Source organism: Notolabrus celidotus, chromosome 23 (assembly GCF_009762535.1).
Source record: "Notolabrus celidotus isolate fNotCel1 chromosome 23, fNotCel1.pri, whole genome shotgun sequence".
NCBI lineage: Eukaryota > Metazoa > Chordata > Actinopteri > Labriformes > Labridae > Notolabrus > Notolabrus celidotus.
The window spans coordinates 9149699-9168606 of NC_048294.1; the positions used below are offsets into that span (position 1 = coordinate 9149699).

Sequence of the window (18908 nt, forward strand, 5' to 3'; positions counted from 1 at the left end):
CCCCCCCCCCCCATCAATGCTGAGGCTTATTTTTATTAGCTTACTTCTTATCTTTTTCTAGCTTTCCTATGTTTATCTGTTGTTGTCGTTGCTAGGGTCTGAGAGAGAAACGTAATATCAAATACTCAGTATGTCTGGTGCATACTGCAGTTTATTTGACAATAAAGAAGACTTTGACTTTGACTTTTGTCTTTCAGCTATGCTAATAGCTCTACCAGTCTCCACAGTTGCAATTGTAGCTAAATGCTAATGTCAACATGCTAACAATCTCACAGTGCCAATGCTAACATGCACATTTTGGTAGGTTTAATATTAGTGGCATGTACAATAGTACAATGTTCCCTTTCCTGGTGTAGCATGTTAGTATGCAAATACAACGTTAAGCTGATAGGGATCGTTTCAACATGTCAAATGTCCAACCTTAAGTTGGCACTGGAAGAAGGCAAGGTTAAACAAGCAGTAATAACCAAATGAAGAAAATTATTGTCTGTACCATATTTCAGAGCTATCCAGGATATTTTGCTAAAGATTTCAAGTGCCAAAGAAAGGTGAGGTCAGGGGACCTCCAAAGTTAAAGGGTTTCATCCGCTGAGGACCATGAATGATTGCAAAAGTATTTTCACCAGTCCAGTAGTTGTTGAGAAATGTCAGTATGTACCAATTGATACACCGACTAGTCGTGAGGCCAACACAACCATCCTCACTGAACACAGATAAAAGTGATTGACGGTCCCGGAAATGATACTATGCAGGTAAAAGTTCATGACATCCTTTTTATAACAGTTTGTTTTGGTGCCAGGGACAGATTGTAACGTGCTTTTTGCACAAGGCTCACAGATAAAACTGGAATGCTGCCTTCAATGTTGACAAGAGTAACTGCTGTAGATCAGCCAGTTTGATTTACAGCAGTTTACAAAAAGGGAACTGGGTGCAAGAGATTGCTACAACAACTGGGTGGCACCTTAATATGGTGTCAATTCACTTCCTAAATTTTCAGTTTTTGCCTTTTTTCCCACAATACCAATGTTTCATGAAAACAGAGGTCACAACCTTGATAATCTGCGGGCTTTTCAGAAGCAAACTCAGTAAACCTCCTTCTTGGAATAAAGCCTCTTTAGGACTTCCTGGCTCTCGAGAGTTGTAATAACCTTCCAAATTCAAAGCTAATCCAACAACAAAAGCTTCATTTTTTTATTTTCCAGCAGTAAGCTCTTGTCTTGTTAAAGGTACGCTGTGATTTTGCCCCTTCAAATCCCCAAATTTCCTCCCAGCTTAACTGTGAAATGTTTTGACTTTGACCATTAAAGGAGCTGTTTTGTCTTGAAGTGAGACCATGTTCTTTCTTGAACTGCTTGAATTGCCCTGATCCTGCCTGTAGCTTTAGTCAGAGTCTTTTCTTTCCCACATTCACTTCTAACAGCTCCCTAAGAGGGTTGTGGTTTCGGTCTCAAGTAGCAGTCAAGACACTGAATTAGTGGTTACCAATTAGTTTCTGAGCAGTTGGGTGTGTCTTTGATGGCGACACACCCACTTAGGATAATATCTTTCGGCTAATTGTAGAGTCTAACAAAAGACAATGCTCTGAGAATCTGAAGAAATGAAACAGCCATGCTAGCTGTGACATCTTTGTATTGTATTGTATTTTAGCTGTGCTTTAAGTTAGGTGCTATGCCTTCATCAGCAAGCTAACATGCTTGGAAAAGCAGCTCCTAAAGTTTAGTGGATACAATGTAAATGGTATAAAGGGCAGTAATCAGCTACTCAGCACCAAATACATAGTTCAGCTCAGGCTGTTGGTGGTGTCATTAGCTTTGTTAGCTTTTTTATTAAGGAAAGCACTTTGAGATGAGTAGAACAATGTCATGTTCAAAAGAAGGAGGTGTAAGTGAAGCCACAGTCACCCTTTACCACCACAAGCTAATCTGTTTATGCTTGAGTCCAATTGGGATGGAGTTGGTTTTGAGATAATTTTCTTATAAGTGCTATCATTTTTATTAAACTACACTTTTTAGTGAAATTATTTAAAATTAGCATTTAGTGTCTTGAGCTTTGGCCAAAAGTATTTAAGAGATTACACCGGATCTTTAGCTTTGGTGTTGTCGCACTAATTTCCATTTAGCTAATCTGTGTTTCCAGGTGGACTTTAAAGACTCTTTAAGATATACATCTTGCATTCAAAAGACTGGGACAAGGATAGCAGCCAAGAAATGTTTTTTTCTCGGACGATATGACGTCAAAGTGTCAGCAGTAAACTTTTTGGCAAAAAAACACCAAAACACCCCATCATTTGATCTGTTTTAGCATTGTGGAAATTTGCATGTAACTTGTTAAATTGTGACAACAGCAACCTTGGTCTTTAATCGGTTCATATCAAAATCCAATCACTTTGTCTTTATACATAATTGGACTTTTGTGCCAAACATTGAAGTAATTTCTGAGGTATTGCTTTTGCTACAGATAGATAAAGGATTGCACAGAAGAGGATTTGGGCCACTGGAAAATAAATAAGTAAATAAAGTCAATTTTTTCAATTTTTATTATTCTGAGATTAAAGTCAGAATTCTTAAAGTCAGAATTCTGGGGAAAAAAAGTCAGAATTCTGAGATTAAAGTCAGAATTCTGGCTTTTTTCTCAAAATAATAATAAAGAAATTTGACCTTAATTTATTTGTATTTTTTTTCCAGTGGCCCTAATCCTCTTCTGTAGGATTGGACATTTAATATTGCAAAATTTTAAAAAGCATATAAGCTAAGGCTGCTAGTTTTCAAGAATACATCTGCTATTTCCAAACTCTGAAACCTTTATATAGCCCGTATGATGATGTTAGAGAAAGAGTCAGTCACCCCAGTCAGCTGGATTCATCCTCCTGGGACTATGAATGGAAGCACGAAATTTCACCCCAATTCATCCATTAGTTTTCTTCCAATGTTGATACAAAGTACACTTCAGTATGCATTTCTGTTGTATACTACTGTCTGAAGGGCTCAATCTTTTCCAGTCAAGTGGGCAATTTAAGGCAGCACTCTACATTTGCATTATCTGAATGACTCTCTTAACTGGAGCCTCAAATTGGCTGTACCTCCAAAGCAAGATACCATAACATGCTCCTACATGCCCGACAACCACAGCTGCACTCTTGCTTATGCCACAGTTTGGATGCTGACTCTGTTTCAGCCCGTTCAGAGGTACGTAGGGAGGGTGTGTGCCTGTCTGAGATGCTCCATTATGTCACTGGTGCCCCAAGAATAGTTCCAGTGTGTCCTGTGAGGAATCAAGGCCAGTGTGACGTTCAAGAACTTAACTGTTGTTGGGCCGAACCCAGGAGAAAACAGGGGCCCTACTGTTTCCCCATGTCAGGCACACCCAGCCCCACACACACACACATACACATACATACATGGGGCTACAGATGCACAGACGAACACACACATGGTACCGTTTAAGCTTTCCCTCTGCCACTGTTCAAAATGCCCCCAGAATAAACAGTTAGAGCAGATCTGAACCAGAGAGGCCAGTGATCCCCATTAGAGACAGGTTATGACGCAATGTGAAGGCAATGAAAGGTAGTGGGTTTCAGATGTTTTCCCTCGGCCTGGTGTTGTTCGTGTCCTTGTGAAAATGTGAGAAAGAAAACACCAAGTAACGTGAAACTGTTGGGTGGTAGGGCATAATGTCATGGGCGTATAAAATGATGACTACTCAAAAACATGGTCGTAAAAGCCTACATTGTGAACATTTTCTTGGCCATATTAATGCAAAAATGTAACATTTTATTGCAATACATTTTGACATATCATTCAGTAAGTGCATAAATGGTGAGTCCAGGTTATAAATATTTACTGTTTTTCAGTTATACATCACTTTATATCATCTTTGGCATTTTAAATGTTGGTCGATTTGATGGTCTAATTTAGAACCAGCTGATTAATGGGTTACAAAAATAGTTGGATTTTGAAGCTTCACTTTCAAAACAAAATAGTATTGATGGATTTGTCTGATTTTTTGTGTGATTTTTGGCTATTTTCAGGTCATTATTAGTTCCAGGCTTATAGTTTTAAGTTTTTTAAAGTTATATTTTTGGGCTTTTTTGCCTGTATTGATAGTACAGTTGAAGATAGACAGAAAATGTGGGGAGTAGAGAGTGGGGGAAGACATGCAGCAGATGGTCGCAGCCTGGAGTTGAGCCGGCGACCTCTGCGACCAGGACTATAGCCTCTTTATGTGGGGCGCTTAGACAGCTAGGCCACCAGTGCCCCCATAGTTTTAAGTTTTAACATTATTACAAGCACACAATTTGAACATTTTCAACAGATACCAAATTTGTCAAGCAGGGTTGCAGGTTTTGCCCGGATGTTGTCAGTCAATCAAGTTATCTCAAGACGCTTTTACAAATATAGCAGGTCTAGACCGTACTCTATGTTAAATTAATAATAAAAACCAAACATCAAGACAGGATAAGATCCAGTCCCATCTTACAGACAGGACTCAGTCTGATCTCATCTTAATCCACCATGAGCAGAGCACTTTGCAGCATTTAACAAGTTACAGCAGCAAAGACAAACTTCCTTTAACAGGCAGAAACCTCAAGCAGGACCAGACTCATGTCAGAAAGACATCTGCTGAGACCGAGTCTGGGTTGGAGAGAGGGATAGAGGAGAATAAGAGAGAGAGATAATAGTGATGGGACAGATAGTAGTTGTAGAAGTAGTAGCTGTTGCCGCTGAAGTCCGGTGTGTTGTGTGGTACACCCCATGTATAAAGACTGTAGTCCTTGAAGTAGGTGGCATAGGTTTGATTCCAACTTGCTGCCCTTTACTGGATGTCATGCCTCCCCCTCTCAATGCAGTCGTACAAGTCTAAAAATAAACTTTAAAAAAATTGTCAAGCAGATTTTTTTCATTTAGTTTATTGTATAAAATTGAGTGAGTGAGTAAATAAATAAGTAGATAAATAAATAAATAAATAAATAAAGGACAGATATTCCAAACTCTTTTTTTTGTCACAAGCATTGTATGACCATTGAAAAAAAAATAGCATTATACAGCTATTTGTACATCCAGCACTCACTCTCTAAACACAAAACCTCATGGTACTTTAAATGTTGTTTTTATGGTATGGCCACTGGAAAATATGCGGTCCTATAGCTTGTTTGAGTTTCCACTCACATTCAAGATAGGACTATCATGAAAACCATATTTTACTCAAACATCATATTAGCTTCAATAAGAAGTTAAATAAGCTATATATCAGTGACAGTGGAACAGGAGATAAATTAAACTGCATAAGCTGGAGCAAACTATGATAAGGGGTCAAGTATGCATGTAAATATAAAGACAAATGATTTATGCCATAAAGTTTGACTAAAACAGCTATTCCAGGGAAAATTTGAAGTTAGTAAATTGCAGTGGTGGACGGTAACAAAATAAATTTACTTGAGTACTGTACTTAAGTACATTTTTTGAGTATCTGTACTTTACTTGAGTATTATTTTTTTGGGGAACTATTTACTTTTAATACACTCATTTCTATCAGTGCTCTAGTTACTCACTACTTTAGCTTTGACGTCAGTTCACGAGTTCCCTTCTCTTTTCTGAAATCTGATCTCTAAGACAGTAAACTGTGTTTGTGTAGTTCAGTTTGTCTCAGTGGTTTAGTCGTACCTGTATATCGTGCGTCTCCACCGTTGAACGTGGAGCAAACACAGAGCAGATTTCCCTCAGATCAGGCAGTTCATGTAGAGGTGGTAATGATGGCTATAATTCTCCACCTGAGCACCCATGGTCATATCTTCAGCCCGTGTTAGAGGTTTTTGAAATGAAGAATGATACGTATCGTTTGAAATGTTCTCCCTGTTTCCCACTCTGCCCAAGCATACAAACATTCACTGCCCAACCTGAGAGAGCGTGTTGAGCTACGTAACGTTTGTTTAATTCCAGGTGAACATTTCAAACTAAGTTGTCTGTAATTGGAGTAACTTAGTTGCTGTTTTATTCCATGGTATAGTTTTTAGAGAATTCAAGTTATGGTTTTTGGATAAACATGATGTACACAGTGGCGGAGCCAGACAGTTTTGACTTGGGTGGCCAAACTGGGGCACTGACTGTAAAGGGTTGGCCAGGCGTGGAAAACATTAGGGGCTTACCCCAAACCTAGTAGGGTTACCTCCAATAATCACATCTACTTTAACTTCTTTTTATAAAATAATTTAACAAATGTTACATTTTTGTAGATTTCTAACGTTAACAATAAAAATGTAACACGACAGACTATCAACATTTAAATCTGCTGAACTGAACTCTTTAAGGACTCAAAATGAAGATGATTGTCCAAAGTCAAAGCATCAACAAAAACAATATTCAAATCCACAGAAACTACTGTCTCTGCAGCTTGTTGAAACACAACAATACAATAGCTGATTTCAATATAAGTAATGCCTCTGACATGGCAAATAGCCAATCATGTTTAAGAATTTCAAGGTGGCCATTCAGTTTTCAGGGGTGGCCATGGCCATTCCCTGGCTCCACCACTGGATGTACACTGAATGTATTTTTATGTATTCTTGACTGCACTTATGTATTGTGAAAATACAACGTTTGGAGATATTTTTTAAAAAGTGAATACTTAAATATTTTTAAAAGCGAGTACTTCAGCACTTTAACTCAAGTAATAATCTGACAGAGCAACTTTCATTTGTATTGGAGTAATATTTGACATGGAGTATCTATACTTTAACTCAAGTAATGAAGCTGTGTACTTTGTCCACCACTGGTTAATTGTTACCCACTCTGTCATGAGGTGTAATGCTGTCACCTTTTGTAAATCATCACAACTCCCCTCCACCTACCTCTCCTCCCACACAAACCAGCCTCCTCTGAGTTGAAACTGAGCGCTCGTCCTCGTGTGACGAGCCCGCGCCTACGCTGTTAAAACCGCTCTTCCCACCAGCAGCTCTGAATCATTCACAAAGAGCAGGGAGAGCAGAGCTGAGTCAGTCCGTGCGTAAACTGTCTCTGGCTGGAAGCGTTTCGGTTGTGGTTTGTCTGCGCATGAGGATCCCAAAGCTCACGGAGGCACCGGATATTTTAGTTAAATAGAGCGTTTTTAAAGTGTTTTCACAACCAAGAGCCAAAGAGGGGTTTGTGAGAGCGTGCAGGACAGCAAACTTCCACCTGCCCCGTGTGCTTAAAACATCACAGGGCTCCTGGTTCCTGTAGACGCACGAGGACATCGTTTGCATGAAACTGTGGCCAGGTAAGACCACTTTCAGAGTTACATTTGAATAACATGCCTACAAATTGCTGATAGCTTTTAAAACAGATTACACCTCTGAGTTATTTTGTATCAGATTGTTTGAATGTGTGGAAGTTGTTTTGCTCTTGAGGTGTGGAGTTGATATTTGAGCCTTCAGGGCTCGCCATGCTTCACCAGAAAATCTAACAATTTTAAGTTTCTCTCTTTTTCTTCAAATACTAAAAAGTCGCACAGCATTATTTTGAATTTTAAAGTAATCCATAGAATCTGCTAACTTATTCGGCATCAAATAATTGTGAACTTGAAGTCAGAATATAACTTTATAATGGTTTACCACTGCTCCATCAATTGTTCTGTGTATCTTTCATTCATATTAATCTATAGACCCTGAAATGAAGATTGGTTGCTTGACACGACTTTTATTTATTTATTTATTTATAAGTTTATTTGAGGGGCCATGCAAAACAAAAACTTTCAAGCCAGAGTTTGCTGTAAGCTCATTTTCATGTGTGGTCCCTGGGCAGGAAGATGTAAAAAAATGTACAATGCAAATGATAAAAACATACTAGCATTTAAATCAATACATACTCAACAACAGTCCATCACTAATAACACATTTAAATTGACATCTCATTGTCTCTAGTTTGATACATTCAGAGGATGAGCCATAATTTTAGTGTACTTTTAAAAACCCTGAGGCTTGTACAGTCTCTAATGTAGGTTGGAATTGAGTTCCATTTTTTCTGCTGCTCTGACTGAAAAATGCAAACTGTCCAAATACAGTTTTCCTACATTAAGCTGAACAGTCTCCTCTTGCTGATGCCCTGGTCTCCCTGCAGAGTAACACACATTTTTTTAAGTGGTGATGGGGCTTGATCATGAATTACTTTATACATCAGACACATATTTGCAAAGTTTAACTTTAAAGTTGATTCTTTGGGTGAGGTTCTGCCCTTGTTAGATGTTCTTGTAGAACAAGTGTTCAAGGTTAGTATAAACAGGAATGTCCTGTACAAAGATGAGTGAAGGATAGTGTTGGGACATGACACCTATTTGCGTATGTCAGACACCTGATGGAGGGTTGTTTGTTCAGACCACACAGTGAGTTTGATGCACGTGAGGCTTGCATGACAGCAAATTTGGACCAAATTTGTTTGTCTACTTGGTTTGACTTGGCGTCCCCTGGCAGGGAGAACCAGTTTTGTACACTTCACCTTCATTCGCTGTAAACTTTGTAGCTACTTTTGTGAGCTTCCAAGTGAAAGCTGCATCTCTGTCAGTACTTCTGCACTTCTATAAACCACACGTGTATCCGTACGTGTCTACGTCCCTGTTTCGGCCCAGGCTTTAGGTCAACATGCATCCCCTCTGTGATGTGACACACTCTCAGAAGCATGCTATTGTTTTTGTGGGAGAAATATTTAGCAGGGGAATGCAAAGCTGTTTCCTGCGCAGGGGGGTCCGCAACAATGGCCCGGCATCTCAGAGCGGTCGGTGGTTCTTTCTGCAGCCTACTTCTGAGGACTGAGCTAGGATGTTGAAAGAATGGCCAAGAAAGGAGAAAGGGGGAAAAATAACACTGAACACAATGGAGAACAGGCAGCTCTGTGGGTTTGTAGGATGGGAGACAATGGGGGACCAGATGTGGTTGCATAAGATTTAAGTTAGCGAGGTCACGGAGGCCCTTTTAAGTCCATGTTAGCTAATAGTAAGATGTCCTAAAGGATGTACATGTTGTGAGTGTTTTGGTGTTACAGTAACCTTTCATTTACTTTGGTCTTGTTCCAGTTCACCCATGTGTTAGTGTGTCTGTAAGCTTATAGGTTGGAGTCAAAGTCAAAGCAGACTGTAAATATTTAATAGCTTCACCCAATGCGTCACATTTGTAACCAATCCTGTTAGGTGACCTTTTGTCTTTCCATGCAGTGGCACAACTTGTGCTGACTGCATGTTTTATGTGGAGTTGAAATCATTAGATTACATTAAGAGTTGCTTCACACCACAGAAAAGTCCCCAGTTTCAAAAGGATCAGTTTCACCTTGTTTAACTCTGAACAAAGCTGAGGAAACTGTCCCGCTCAATTATTCACGTGTCTCTGAAACGGCTCTCGCTAACGAAAGTGTCTCTTTCTCTCTCTGCCTCGTTCCAGATACAACCCGTGGATGCAACGACGCTCCATTCATAGAAGAAAGGTGGAAGAGTGGCAGAGGCTCTGAAGAGGATCAGCTGACCACCGGGAGGTACACCTCCACCAAAATTTCCTCCAAACCCGGCCCAAAACGCACCATGTCTCTCAGCACTTTCCACCTGATGCAGACTCTTAAGAACTCTCCTGCTGCATTGCGTCGCCGCTTTCGCCGCGACCGCACAGAGTCTTTATCCCACGGGGACCCTCTTTTCAAGGTGCACTACCTTGGCACGGAGAAAATCTTCTCCTTAGACCGAGAGCAGGCCCAGGACGCTATCAGCCACTTACTTGATGGCGTTGCTAACGGAAAGAAGCTAAGCAAAGATCACGCTTTGGTCGTGCGCCCAAGATACGTCGAAGTCAAGGAGCTAAGTACGGGACGGCAGCTAACGAAGACATACCTGCAGGATATAGCGTACTGTGCAGCGGACGCCAACCGGCCCAACGTCTTCCTCTACATCTGCAAACATCAGGGGCAGCAGCTGCAGTGTCGGGTGTTCTGGTGCAGCCGAGCGGAGAGGGCGCGGGACATGACGGCGTGCCTGGCGCATTCGTTCCAGCGGGCGCTGAGCGATTGGCAGGACGGCTCGGCCACGCTGCAGCCGGGAGACGTGAAGGGGAAACGGGTAGAGGAGTCGTCCAACTCTCCCTCGAACAATAAGAGCTCAACGCTACCTACCAGTCTGGGAAAAGGTGAGAACATGAAACTGCTTTACGAGGGCAGAGAGACCCTGGAGTTAAAGATGTTAGCTTAACTTATCATTCTGGAAGGCTTTCAGTCAACTTTAAATCAAAAACCTTTTCATAGATTATTTAGGTTCTTTAAATACAAGGCAGTTAGCTTAACCACACAGAATCCCCATGAACTCCACAAGTGCCACCTTTAATGGGTGTCAGCTATTTTGCTAAGCTAGGCTAATTACCCATTTGCAAAAATTGTATTACCCAGAAAGTCACTGCAAAAGCAAAACTGGAAAAATGTATGTATATTCAACTAAAATGAGACGATTTTAGAGCTGTATGACAAAATAAGCTTAAGCTAACCCTGTCATCTCAGCTAGCTTGTTCTTGCTCGCGTAGTCACAACAGTTTGGGTTTAAGCTAGCTGTAGCAAATTTTAGAATTAGTTTTTCTCTAGAAATAAAACATTTACATGTCAAAATATACTTTTAAAAAAATATCCTGTCCTGCCAGGATATCAGAGCAATTTTTAAGTTATTCAAAATGCTAAATTAGCCTTAGCTTAGTGTCTTGGCTAGCTTGAATTTAGGAACGCAGTTGCACCTTTTTCCTTTTAGTTTAGTCTTCAAATTTGTTGAAGATGTTTATCCTTAATGAGTTGATTATTTAACATTTTTTTCAGCAGACGTGAAAATGTTAATTTCGTTGGGATAATTTCAGTTAAATTGTAAAGCTATCCAGATTTTTGTGACAAATTAGACAAAGCAGGAACATCTGATACTATAAGCTGACAATATGAATAAATGGCATCAATAGAACACTTTTAAGACAAAGAAGACACAATATTGAGGCTCTTTGAATATTTGAGATTAATGTTCAAACTCCACAATTCTCTTTTCATTAGCTGACACCATACTAACGTCCCTGTCTCTCTCCTTTCTCTCCTCAGTTCGCTGGAGGAAAAGGGGCTCCGTGTCCCGCAGCCCGCTCAGGGCCATCAGCAGACGAGGGTCTTCCTCTGATAGCTGGAACTGAACCCCGACTACAACCCTTGAAACACGGGGACTTTTTTATCCTGACTACAACCTCGAGGACGACAGCACTGATGGGAGGGAGGGGAGCTCAACAAGACAGACGGGTGGACAATGGGGATTAAACCGGGAAGTGGGTAAAGCCCTTATTTGGACGTGTGGGGACTCTGCTTGTATGAAGGTGATGCAGTAATCAGTGAGCGTATGGACTTGAAGGTTTTTTGACGCAGCTAAGTTCTCTTGACTTTCACAGAGTGGCGTCTGAAGAATGCTGCTGACGGCTGCTATTGTCTCCCTGTCAGCAGCGACACGAGGACTTGTGTCCGGCTGCAAGCCGTTGTAGGAGCGGACTGATGAATTTCCTCTGCTCATTTTTGGTTGGCTCATTTATTTTGTAGGTACTCTATTTGATATTTCAGCCTCCCAAAGAGTCTACTCTGCTGGAAAGAGACGATTAAACTGACATCCATAAGCTGTATGAGAAGTGATCGACAGATCGACAACCAAAAACTGGAAAAAGACGACGAGAGTCTTGATTTATTTTAAGGACTGAGTTTTATTTAACTTTTATTTGTGACAGGTCATTTATTTTATTTTTATTTAACCATGTGGCACTACCAAGCATCGTTCTCCTTTTTATTTGGATGCACGTTGAGATAAGTTTGGCCAAGACTACACAGATGTCATGCTTCGGAGGAATGACGCACAAGTCTAAAGTAGAACTGGTCTGAATGCAAATGAAGCAGTTAGTATTTCCTAGTTTACCAACTGTAAAATCTGACACCTGAGCACAACATAGTTGAACACAAAGATGAGGAATCTAAACTGTCTTGATTTTTTTACAGGTTAGGGTTTCCGCAAATTATAAAAAATAGTCCCGATTAGAACCTGCAGGCTCAATAAAACCCTCCACTCATGCACCACAGCAGCATCCTGCAAAAAGACACAGATCCCGACTATCCTCTGCAATGAATTATTTGCATTTATGTGGAAAAAACACACCCGGGCCATGACTCGCGGGGTTTGTTTGTGTCTGAACACTGGGAACGCTGTGTTCCCTAATGTGGAGCCTCTATGTGGAATGTGTGGCCGTGCACCTGCATTCCAATCGGAGAGAAATTTGAGACGTCGAATCTTCCTTTAAAAAGAAGCCCCAGATTCTTCTCCATGTCTGACCATGACTTTGAATATCAAGCAGCCAAGTCAATTAATGCTTTCAGCGCCGTGCCCTTCACTCGCACACATAATCAAAGCTGTAAAAGGTGCCTTAACTGCTTCATTTACAGTGTAATGTGCGCAGGATTGCATAAGGCGCTCTCCTGATGGTGAATTCTGTCGTAAGGTTTACAAATGAGAGAGTTGAGGATGAACTCTACGTCCTGTGGCGACAATTTCTAACCACAACTGAGTGTGAAATCTGAACTTCTCGTTCTTTTTACCAGGAAAGGTGTTTTTTCTGAAGTGCCACTTGGTTTTTATACCTAATTTTAACATTTTAATGTATTTTTTTGAACTACAAAAGGCACAGCCGGCCTCACAAAGAAGGGTTGAAGTGCCTGCTTAAAAGCCTGTTTTATAAATGTGCTGTTTCATGTCATTGTACATATTTAATTAAATATGTATTTTATGAAGTATTAAAACTTTTTATACAACATTTTTTTGTGTCGAAACATTTTGTTCTCAGACTGTGACGTTCAAGAAGACAAATATTTAACCAGCTTTAATCTGCAGCTTTTGACCCTGGTGACTGATGCCAGGCTTTTCAATGTTATATTTGGCCTGAAGAAAACAGAATTCCTGTCTTTAAGTGTGTGTGTGTTTGAGTGTGTGTTTGAGTGTGTGTGTGTGTGTGTGTGTGTGTGTGTATGTGTCTGTGTGTGTGGGAGAGCAGGATTGAACGATTCAGGGGTGGCAGGGCAGGAGACATTCGGTGAGGTCCTGAGATGCTTAATCTGAGTCATGTGACTTGTTTCCCAGGGTTGTTCTCCACTGTTTTCACATTTTTAAACACTCACGTACATGTGCCTACTTCCCGACTGTAGTACTGATGCAGATACTCTTCTAAACAGACGGATCAGCCTCCATTCTTAACTTCGAAATGCACCAACACTCTAAGGAAACCAGAATAAAACAAATTTGAAACAGAGATTTTGCACATTTCTTCCTATTCCCTTCTTTCTTTAAAGGTCAGTAAAAGTGCACAGAGGTTAACTCATCTAAACACCTAAACCTAAACACCTCCTAAACACACTAAACCCCTACCTCATCCCACTCCCTTCAAGACGCAGGTACAGAGCCCTGAGGTGCAGAAGGGCTTGATTCGGCAAAAGCCTGATCCCTGCTGTTATAGCAAGCCTGAACAAAAGGCCTCCCTGAATTATACAACCTTGTCTGAGTGTTGATGTCTTTGTGGACTGTTTGTTGAGCCTACAGTGTATGTTCTTGTGTTTGTCTATGTCTGTGGAACTGCAGAAAGGTGCTGTGGAAAAGAATTTCCCCAAGGGGACAATAAAGTCTAAAGTCATCTTTATACATTTTTATTCCTCCCCTTATGAAGAGTCCTGAACTGTAGTGCTGCCGTCAGCCAATCCGGTGCTCTCTCTACGACACTGCAACTCCAGCAGGGACTGGATATGAATACGCCTCAGAGGTTTCACCTCCTCTGCCACTGAAAGATGAGAAAAATCACAGTTTAGAGCAGGAGACAGGCCGTCCGTTCTAAGCCTTTGTAACGTAGCTAAACAGCACCACCTACTGGCTTTTCAAAGTAACTGAAGTAAATGAAAGTCTGTTGTTTTTGTGGGACAGACATCATGAATCCAACCTTTGTCATAGTGCATCTCGTCCCGATTCCCGTACACCACATACATCTCCAGGAAGTTGAGGAGAGCACCCGTGACCAGGAATCGGTCAGGGAGGGGAAGGTTTTTGATGTAGCGCATATCCAGGGCAAAGGGGTTGGAAGGAGAGGGAACTGTGCACAAGCATACCAGCTCACTGACCACATCCCAAACACGAATACCTTAGAAAAACAACAAGAAAAGAACGGGGGGAAAAACCACTAAACTGTTAAATATCTGTTAGTGTCAAGTACTGTAAGGTACAGTTCATAACATAAGCACCTGAGGCTTTTTCCACAAGCTTGATCCACTTCAAACAGAAGTTAGACTCCAGCATCTGCATCTCATTTAGCTCATGGAAACTGGGGTAATTATTGAATCTGTGCAGTGAAACAATAACTTTCTCCTGTTTGGATTCATCGCATTGTTTCCGTACCTCGTGTCTGCCAGTCTGCGATGGACTTGAGTTTCATGGGCGTGTCCTTCACCATCGAGTCGGTGCCTCCGATGTTTACCAGGCGCTCGTGGTTGGAGCGTATCCAGGCGTAGGGGCGGCCATATTTGACGTAGCCAGCCAGTAAAAAGAGAGTGCAGTTCACCTCCTGTTGCGGCAAGAGCAGAGTCAGAGATGAGGGCTGGGTCTCTGTTTTGGTTTGTTTTTGGAAAATTTAGCTTAAGCACTTACAGGCACTGCTATCTCTCTTTCACTGGGTGACGCAGGGAGCAGATGATCCTCATTGTTGGGGTCTCTGAGGACAAAAGACAGGTTAAATGATTGTCTAAAATCTGCAATAAAACATCTACTTGCACACTCAAGGGTAGTTAACTGCTTTTACAAAAGTCCAGTCAGTGATGTTTACAAAAAAGAGACGAAATATAAAGAATGGACTTTTAAAAACACACTACAGCGATATGAAAATAAACTAAAAATGTTACCCTCTTCCAGATTTGACATAGAAAGCAAAACAAACTCAAACTTAAAGAATGTTATCTCAAAATCAACACAATAAGAGTATCAGTAGCAGGAATGACCTGGCAGCTTGTGGCTGCATTTTGGTGTGCTTGTGTGTCTGGGGGTCTTGAGGGCCAGCAGGCTCCCCGGGTAAGGGAGAGCTACACCGGCTGTCCAGGCTCGGGGAGCTGCTGCTGGGGGAGACATCGCTGCTGTTACAGCTGCTGGTGGAGGTGTAGGAGGAGGCTCTGGACACTACGAAACCTGGCGAACGCCAACCCTGTTGAAAGGGTAGTTATCAGGGGAAATACTGAAATATTTATTACAGTATCATAATCTGTAACTTTGTGGATTTTGCACCTTGTACTAAATGTATGTTATTATTGATGACACTTACCAGATCCTCATTGACAACAGTCAGCAGCAACTCCTCTTTCCCCCTAAGCCAAGGCTGGAAGTATTTAAAGCCCTGCGATGGAAGCAACAATTTAATGAAAGCAGGACCGGCCCCTGGCATAGGCAGTATAGGCAAATGCTAGGGGCACCAGCCATCCATAGGGGGCGCCGCTAAATGAGAGAGGAAGAAAATATGAAGATAATAGGGAAAAATAATGTTGTTTTATCTAATTTAATTTGGGATTAAATTGAGGTATGATGCCAGTAAACATGTAAAAGGATGTGATTCACTTTTGGTTTTGAAAATAATGGTATGCAAATCAGTTTTTGAAGTCCATAAGTGTTCATGATTTACCTGTTTTTGTTTTGTTGTTGTTGTTTTCTTTACACTCTGGAAGCTGTTAGCTTATTTAAGACTTTTTTATTTGCCACTGCCTTCCTATCTTAGCTTATTTTAACTCACTTTAATTGCAAATTTTAACATATTTTTCAATATATTCTAATTTACCTTTTCTTTTCTGTTTAATTATATTTGTCATTTTAATAGTGTTCTTTTATGCTTGTCTGAATGTTACCTATGCTTTTAATCTTTTAATGTAAAGCACATTGAGTTGCCCTCGTGTATGAAATGCGCTATACAAATAAAGCTGCATTGCCTTGCCTTAATTAGATAGAAAATGTAGGCCAGGCTTAAATAAACATTTTCCTTCTGCATTTTCAGTCATCACTTAATGCATTGCTTTGTTTAAAGTGTCTGCACTGTGAAAAGTATTGTGTTATATAATAACTGAATAAATTCTACTACTGTTACATTATGCATTTTGAAATTGTATTAGTATTTTCCTGCTTAGTATCAGTGTTAAACCATTTTATTAATGTTCTTTTAGAGGTCATTTTTATTTTAAAACAAAGGAAACCTGTAAAACATAAAGCTGGATGTCAGTTGTCTTTAAGTGCATGTGTGATGTGATTGTTGGTGGAGCTGGTTACAATACAAGGGGCACCAGTTAAAATCTTGCCTTGGGCACCAAGTCTGTGGTGCGTTCACTGACCTGTAATGACCCAAGGAGAGACAGGTCGTTGAGGAAGTGCTGCAGCTTCCTCCTCTGCTCCCTCTCTCTTTTCTATGGATGAGAAAGCATTTCAACTCCAACTGCAAGATAAGCATCAATGCTCAAGCTAGCTAACACCATCAGCACCATCAGCACCCTCCCAGTATCCTAGCAACACGTGCAACGCCCCCTCCCAGCATCCTGCATCCCTCTTTGACAACAAAGGCTTTATTTGTGTATCATAAAAGACTTAAAATCTGGACAATGCAGAGGAAAAACATCATTAATCATACAGTAAAATACACATGCCATTGACTCCCGATCAAAAATTAGAATCCAGCAGCTGATTAAAGAGCATATCATGAAGGAAACAACTCACACTGCTCATTTTCTCCGAATGTGATGCAGTCTCCTCCCCAGGCAAACATGGCGTGAAATAAACTACAACATGCTATGACGCTAGAGTCTTACATTGTGTTGTCTGATAAGATAAGACCTCTTTATCTGGTCGGATGGTGCCGTGATGACCACACTGACCGAGAATTTCTCTTCACGGGTGTTGCCTTTTTGATGCACGCTGTCTGCTGCTGCATCAAGTTAGTTTCACGGATTTATGGCGCCCTCTAGCGGCCATTGTGGAGGACTACATTTTAAAGCCGTAAAGTCACATCCAATATAACTAGGGCTGCAAAATTCTGGGAATTTTCAAAGTTGGAAACTTTCCATGGGAATAAACCAGGAATTTACTAAATTGAAGGTTAGCTCTTAATAGGGAACTTAAATATAGTTGGGGAAAATATATTTTAGCATAATCCTGACTAAAACAACCAGATTTCATGCAAGTACAGTTGAATATCTATGCTATTCCTCAATCACATGCACATAGCACACTGCTTACTGCAGGGCTATTGAGACCACGCCCCCTACATGCACTGGGCATTCCTCCATCACATGCACACATGATTTCTAGAATCCTGCAGAGGCTTGAGAAGCTTGAGGGACGTTTTTTTATTTGCATGTTGAATGGGACTTAGTTGGAGGGAGAGCGGCTCTTTTCATTTAACGTTTTGAAAGAGACTTTGTTGGGATTGCATTTTTTTTTTTGGAATGGGTTGGGTAGGGGGGGATGAGTAATATGTAACTCAACATTCATGTTTTTGTTCATCAATGAAAGAAAATATTTAACACTTGATAAAGTTCTACTTACAAATAAATCTGTATAATAGTTTTATTTTGGATGGATGTCTGCTTATAACAAAAAAAATATTTATGCTTGGATATGACACCTTTCCATTACATTACCCTCAATTCCCAGTTAATTCCCATAAATTCACGGAATTTCCAATTTGGAATATTTTCCAAAATTCCCCAGCTTAACTTCCCATTGAAATTTACCGGAAACTGTCCGGAAATTTACCAGATATTTCCCAACCCTTTGCAACCCTAGTTGAGACCATATAGAATAGAATAGAATAGAATAGAATAGAATGTACTTTATTAATCCCTGACGAGAAATTCAGGTGTCTGGGAGGTAAAATTATAAAAAATCACATAAAACAAGTAATTCAGGTGTCTGTCAGCTCATCTCCCATTGGCTAGAGAGTTATGAAGCCTAATGGCTGCAGGGATGTATGATTTTCTGTATCTCTCAGTCCTGCAGTGCAGAGAGATGAGCCGTCCACTGCTGCTGTTTCTCTGCTCCACAAAGAAGTTGTGAAGTGGATGATCTGTGTAATTAATAGGGTTGCAAAGGGGTGGACAATTTCTGGTAAATTTAAGCTTGGGAATTTTGGAAATATACCATATTGGAAACTTCCCATGGGAATCATGGGAATTTATGGGAATTAAGGGTCATTTAATGGAAATACATTTGTACGAATACATTTATATGTGATATTTGTAAGTTAAACATTAGCACCATCAAATTTGTTATATATATTACCACATAATATCATCAAAACTTACTTCACTTTGTGTAGTCCACAGGCTCAAATGTGTGGCTTCAATAGTCCTGTGCTCTGGGCTCAAAAGTGTGGTCCAGGATCCTAGAAATCATCTATGTATGTGAAGGAGGAATGCACAGTGCATATAGGGGGCGTGGTCTCAATAGCCCTGCATTAAGCAGTGTGCTATGTGCATCTGATTGAGGAATAGCAGAGATATTCAACTGTACTTGCACAATATCTGGTTGGTTTTTTTTGTCAGGATTATGCTAAAATATATTTCCCCCAACTATATTTCAGTTCCCTATGAAGAGCCAACCTTCAATTTAGTAAATTCCTGGTTTATTCCCGTTAATTCCCATGGAAAGTTTCTAACTTTGAAAATTCCCGGAATTTTGCAACCCTAATAATTAAGAACGGCCTCTAGCTTCTTCTGTGTGCATCTCTCCACCACAGCCCCCAGTGAGTCCAACCATGTTCCAATCACAGTGCCAGCTCTTTTCACGAGTTTGCCCAGTTGCTCGCATCCTTGTGTCCCCCCCTTGTCTACACAAGAAATCATTCTCATGGGGAT

General features: G+C 40.6%; 2 protein-coding genes across 2 annotated transcripts; one reads left to right on the plus strand and one right to left on the minus strand.

Annotated features, from left to right (window-relative positions):
• The first annotated feature begins 6914 nt into the window (after positions 1–6914).
• On the plus strand, positions 6915–12805 carry si:dkey-19b23.8 (low density lipoprotein receptor adapter protein 1). The gene is made up of 3 exons (XM_034676464.1): positions 6915–7251; positions 9401–10132; positions 11070–12805. Exons 1-3 carry the CDS (start codon positions 7236–7238, stop codon positions 11153–11155), a joined length of 834 nt encoding a protein of 277 aa, XP_034532355.1. The 5' UTR covers positions 6915–7235; the 3' UTR covers positions 11156–12805.
• Positions 12806–13672: 867 nt separating this feature from the next.
• On the minus strand, positions 13673–17105 carry si:dkey-19b23.7. Its single transcript, XM_034676463.1, has 8 exons — positions 16771–17105; positions 16392–16463; positions 15341–15412; positions 15024–15223; positions 14677–14740; positions 14428–14593; positions 13976–14173; positions 13673–13819 (listed from the first exon to the last, which is right to left on the minus strand). The coding sequence occupies exons 1-8, from the start codon at positions 16777–16779 to the stop codon at positions 13701–13703; spliced, it is 900 nt and encodes a 299-aa protein (XP_034532354.1). The 5' UTR covers positions 16780–17105; the 3' UTR covers positions 13673–13700.
• Positions 17106–18908: the final 1803 nt, after the last annotated feature.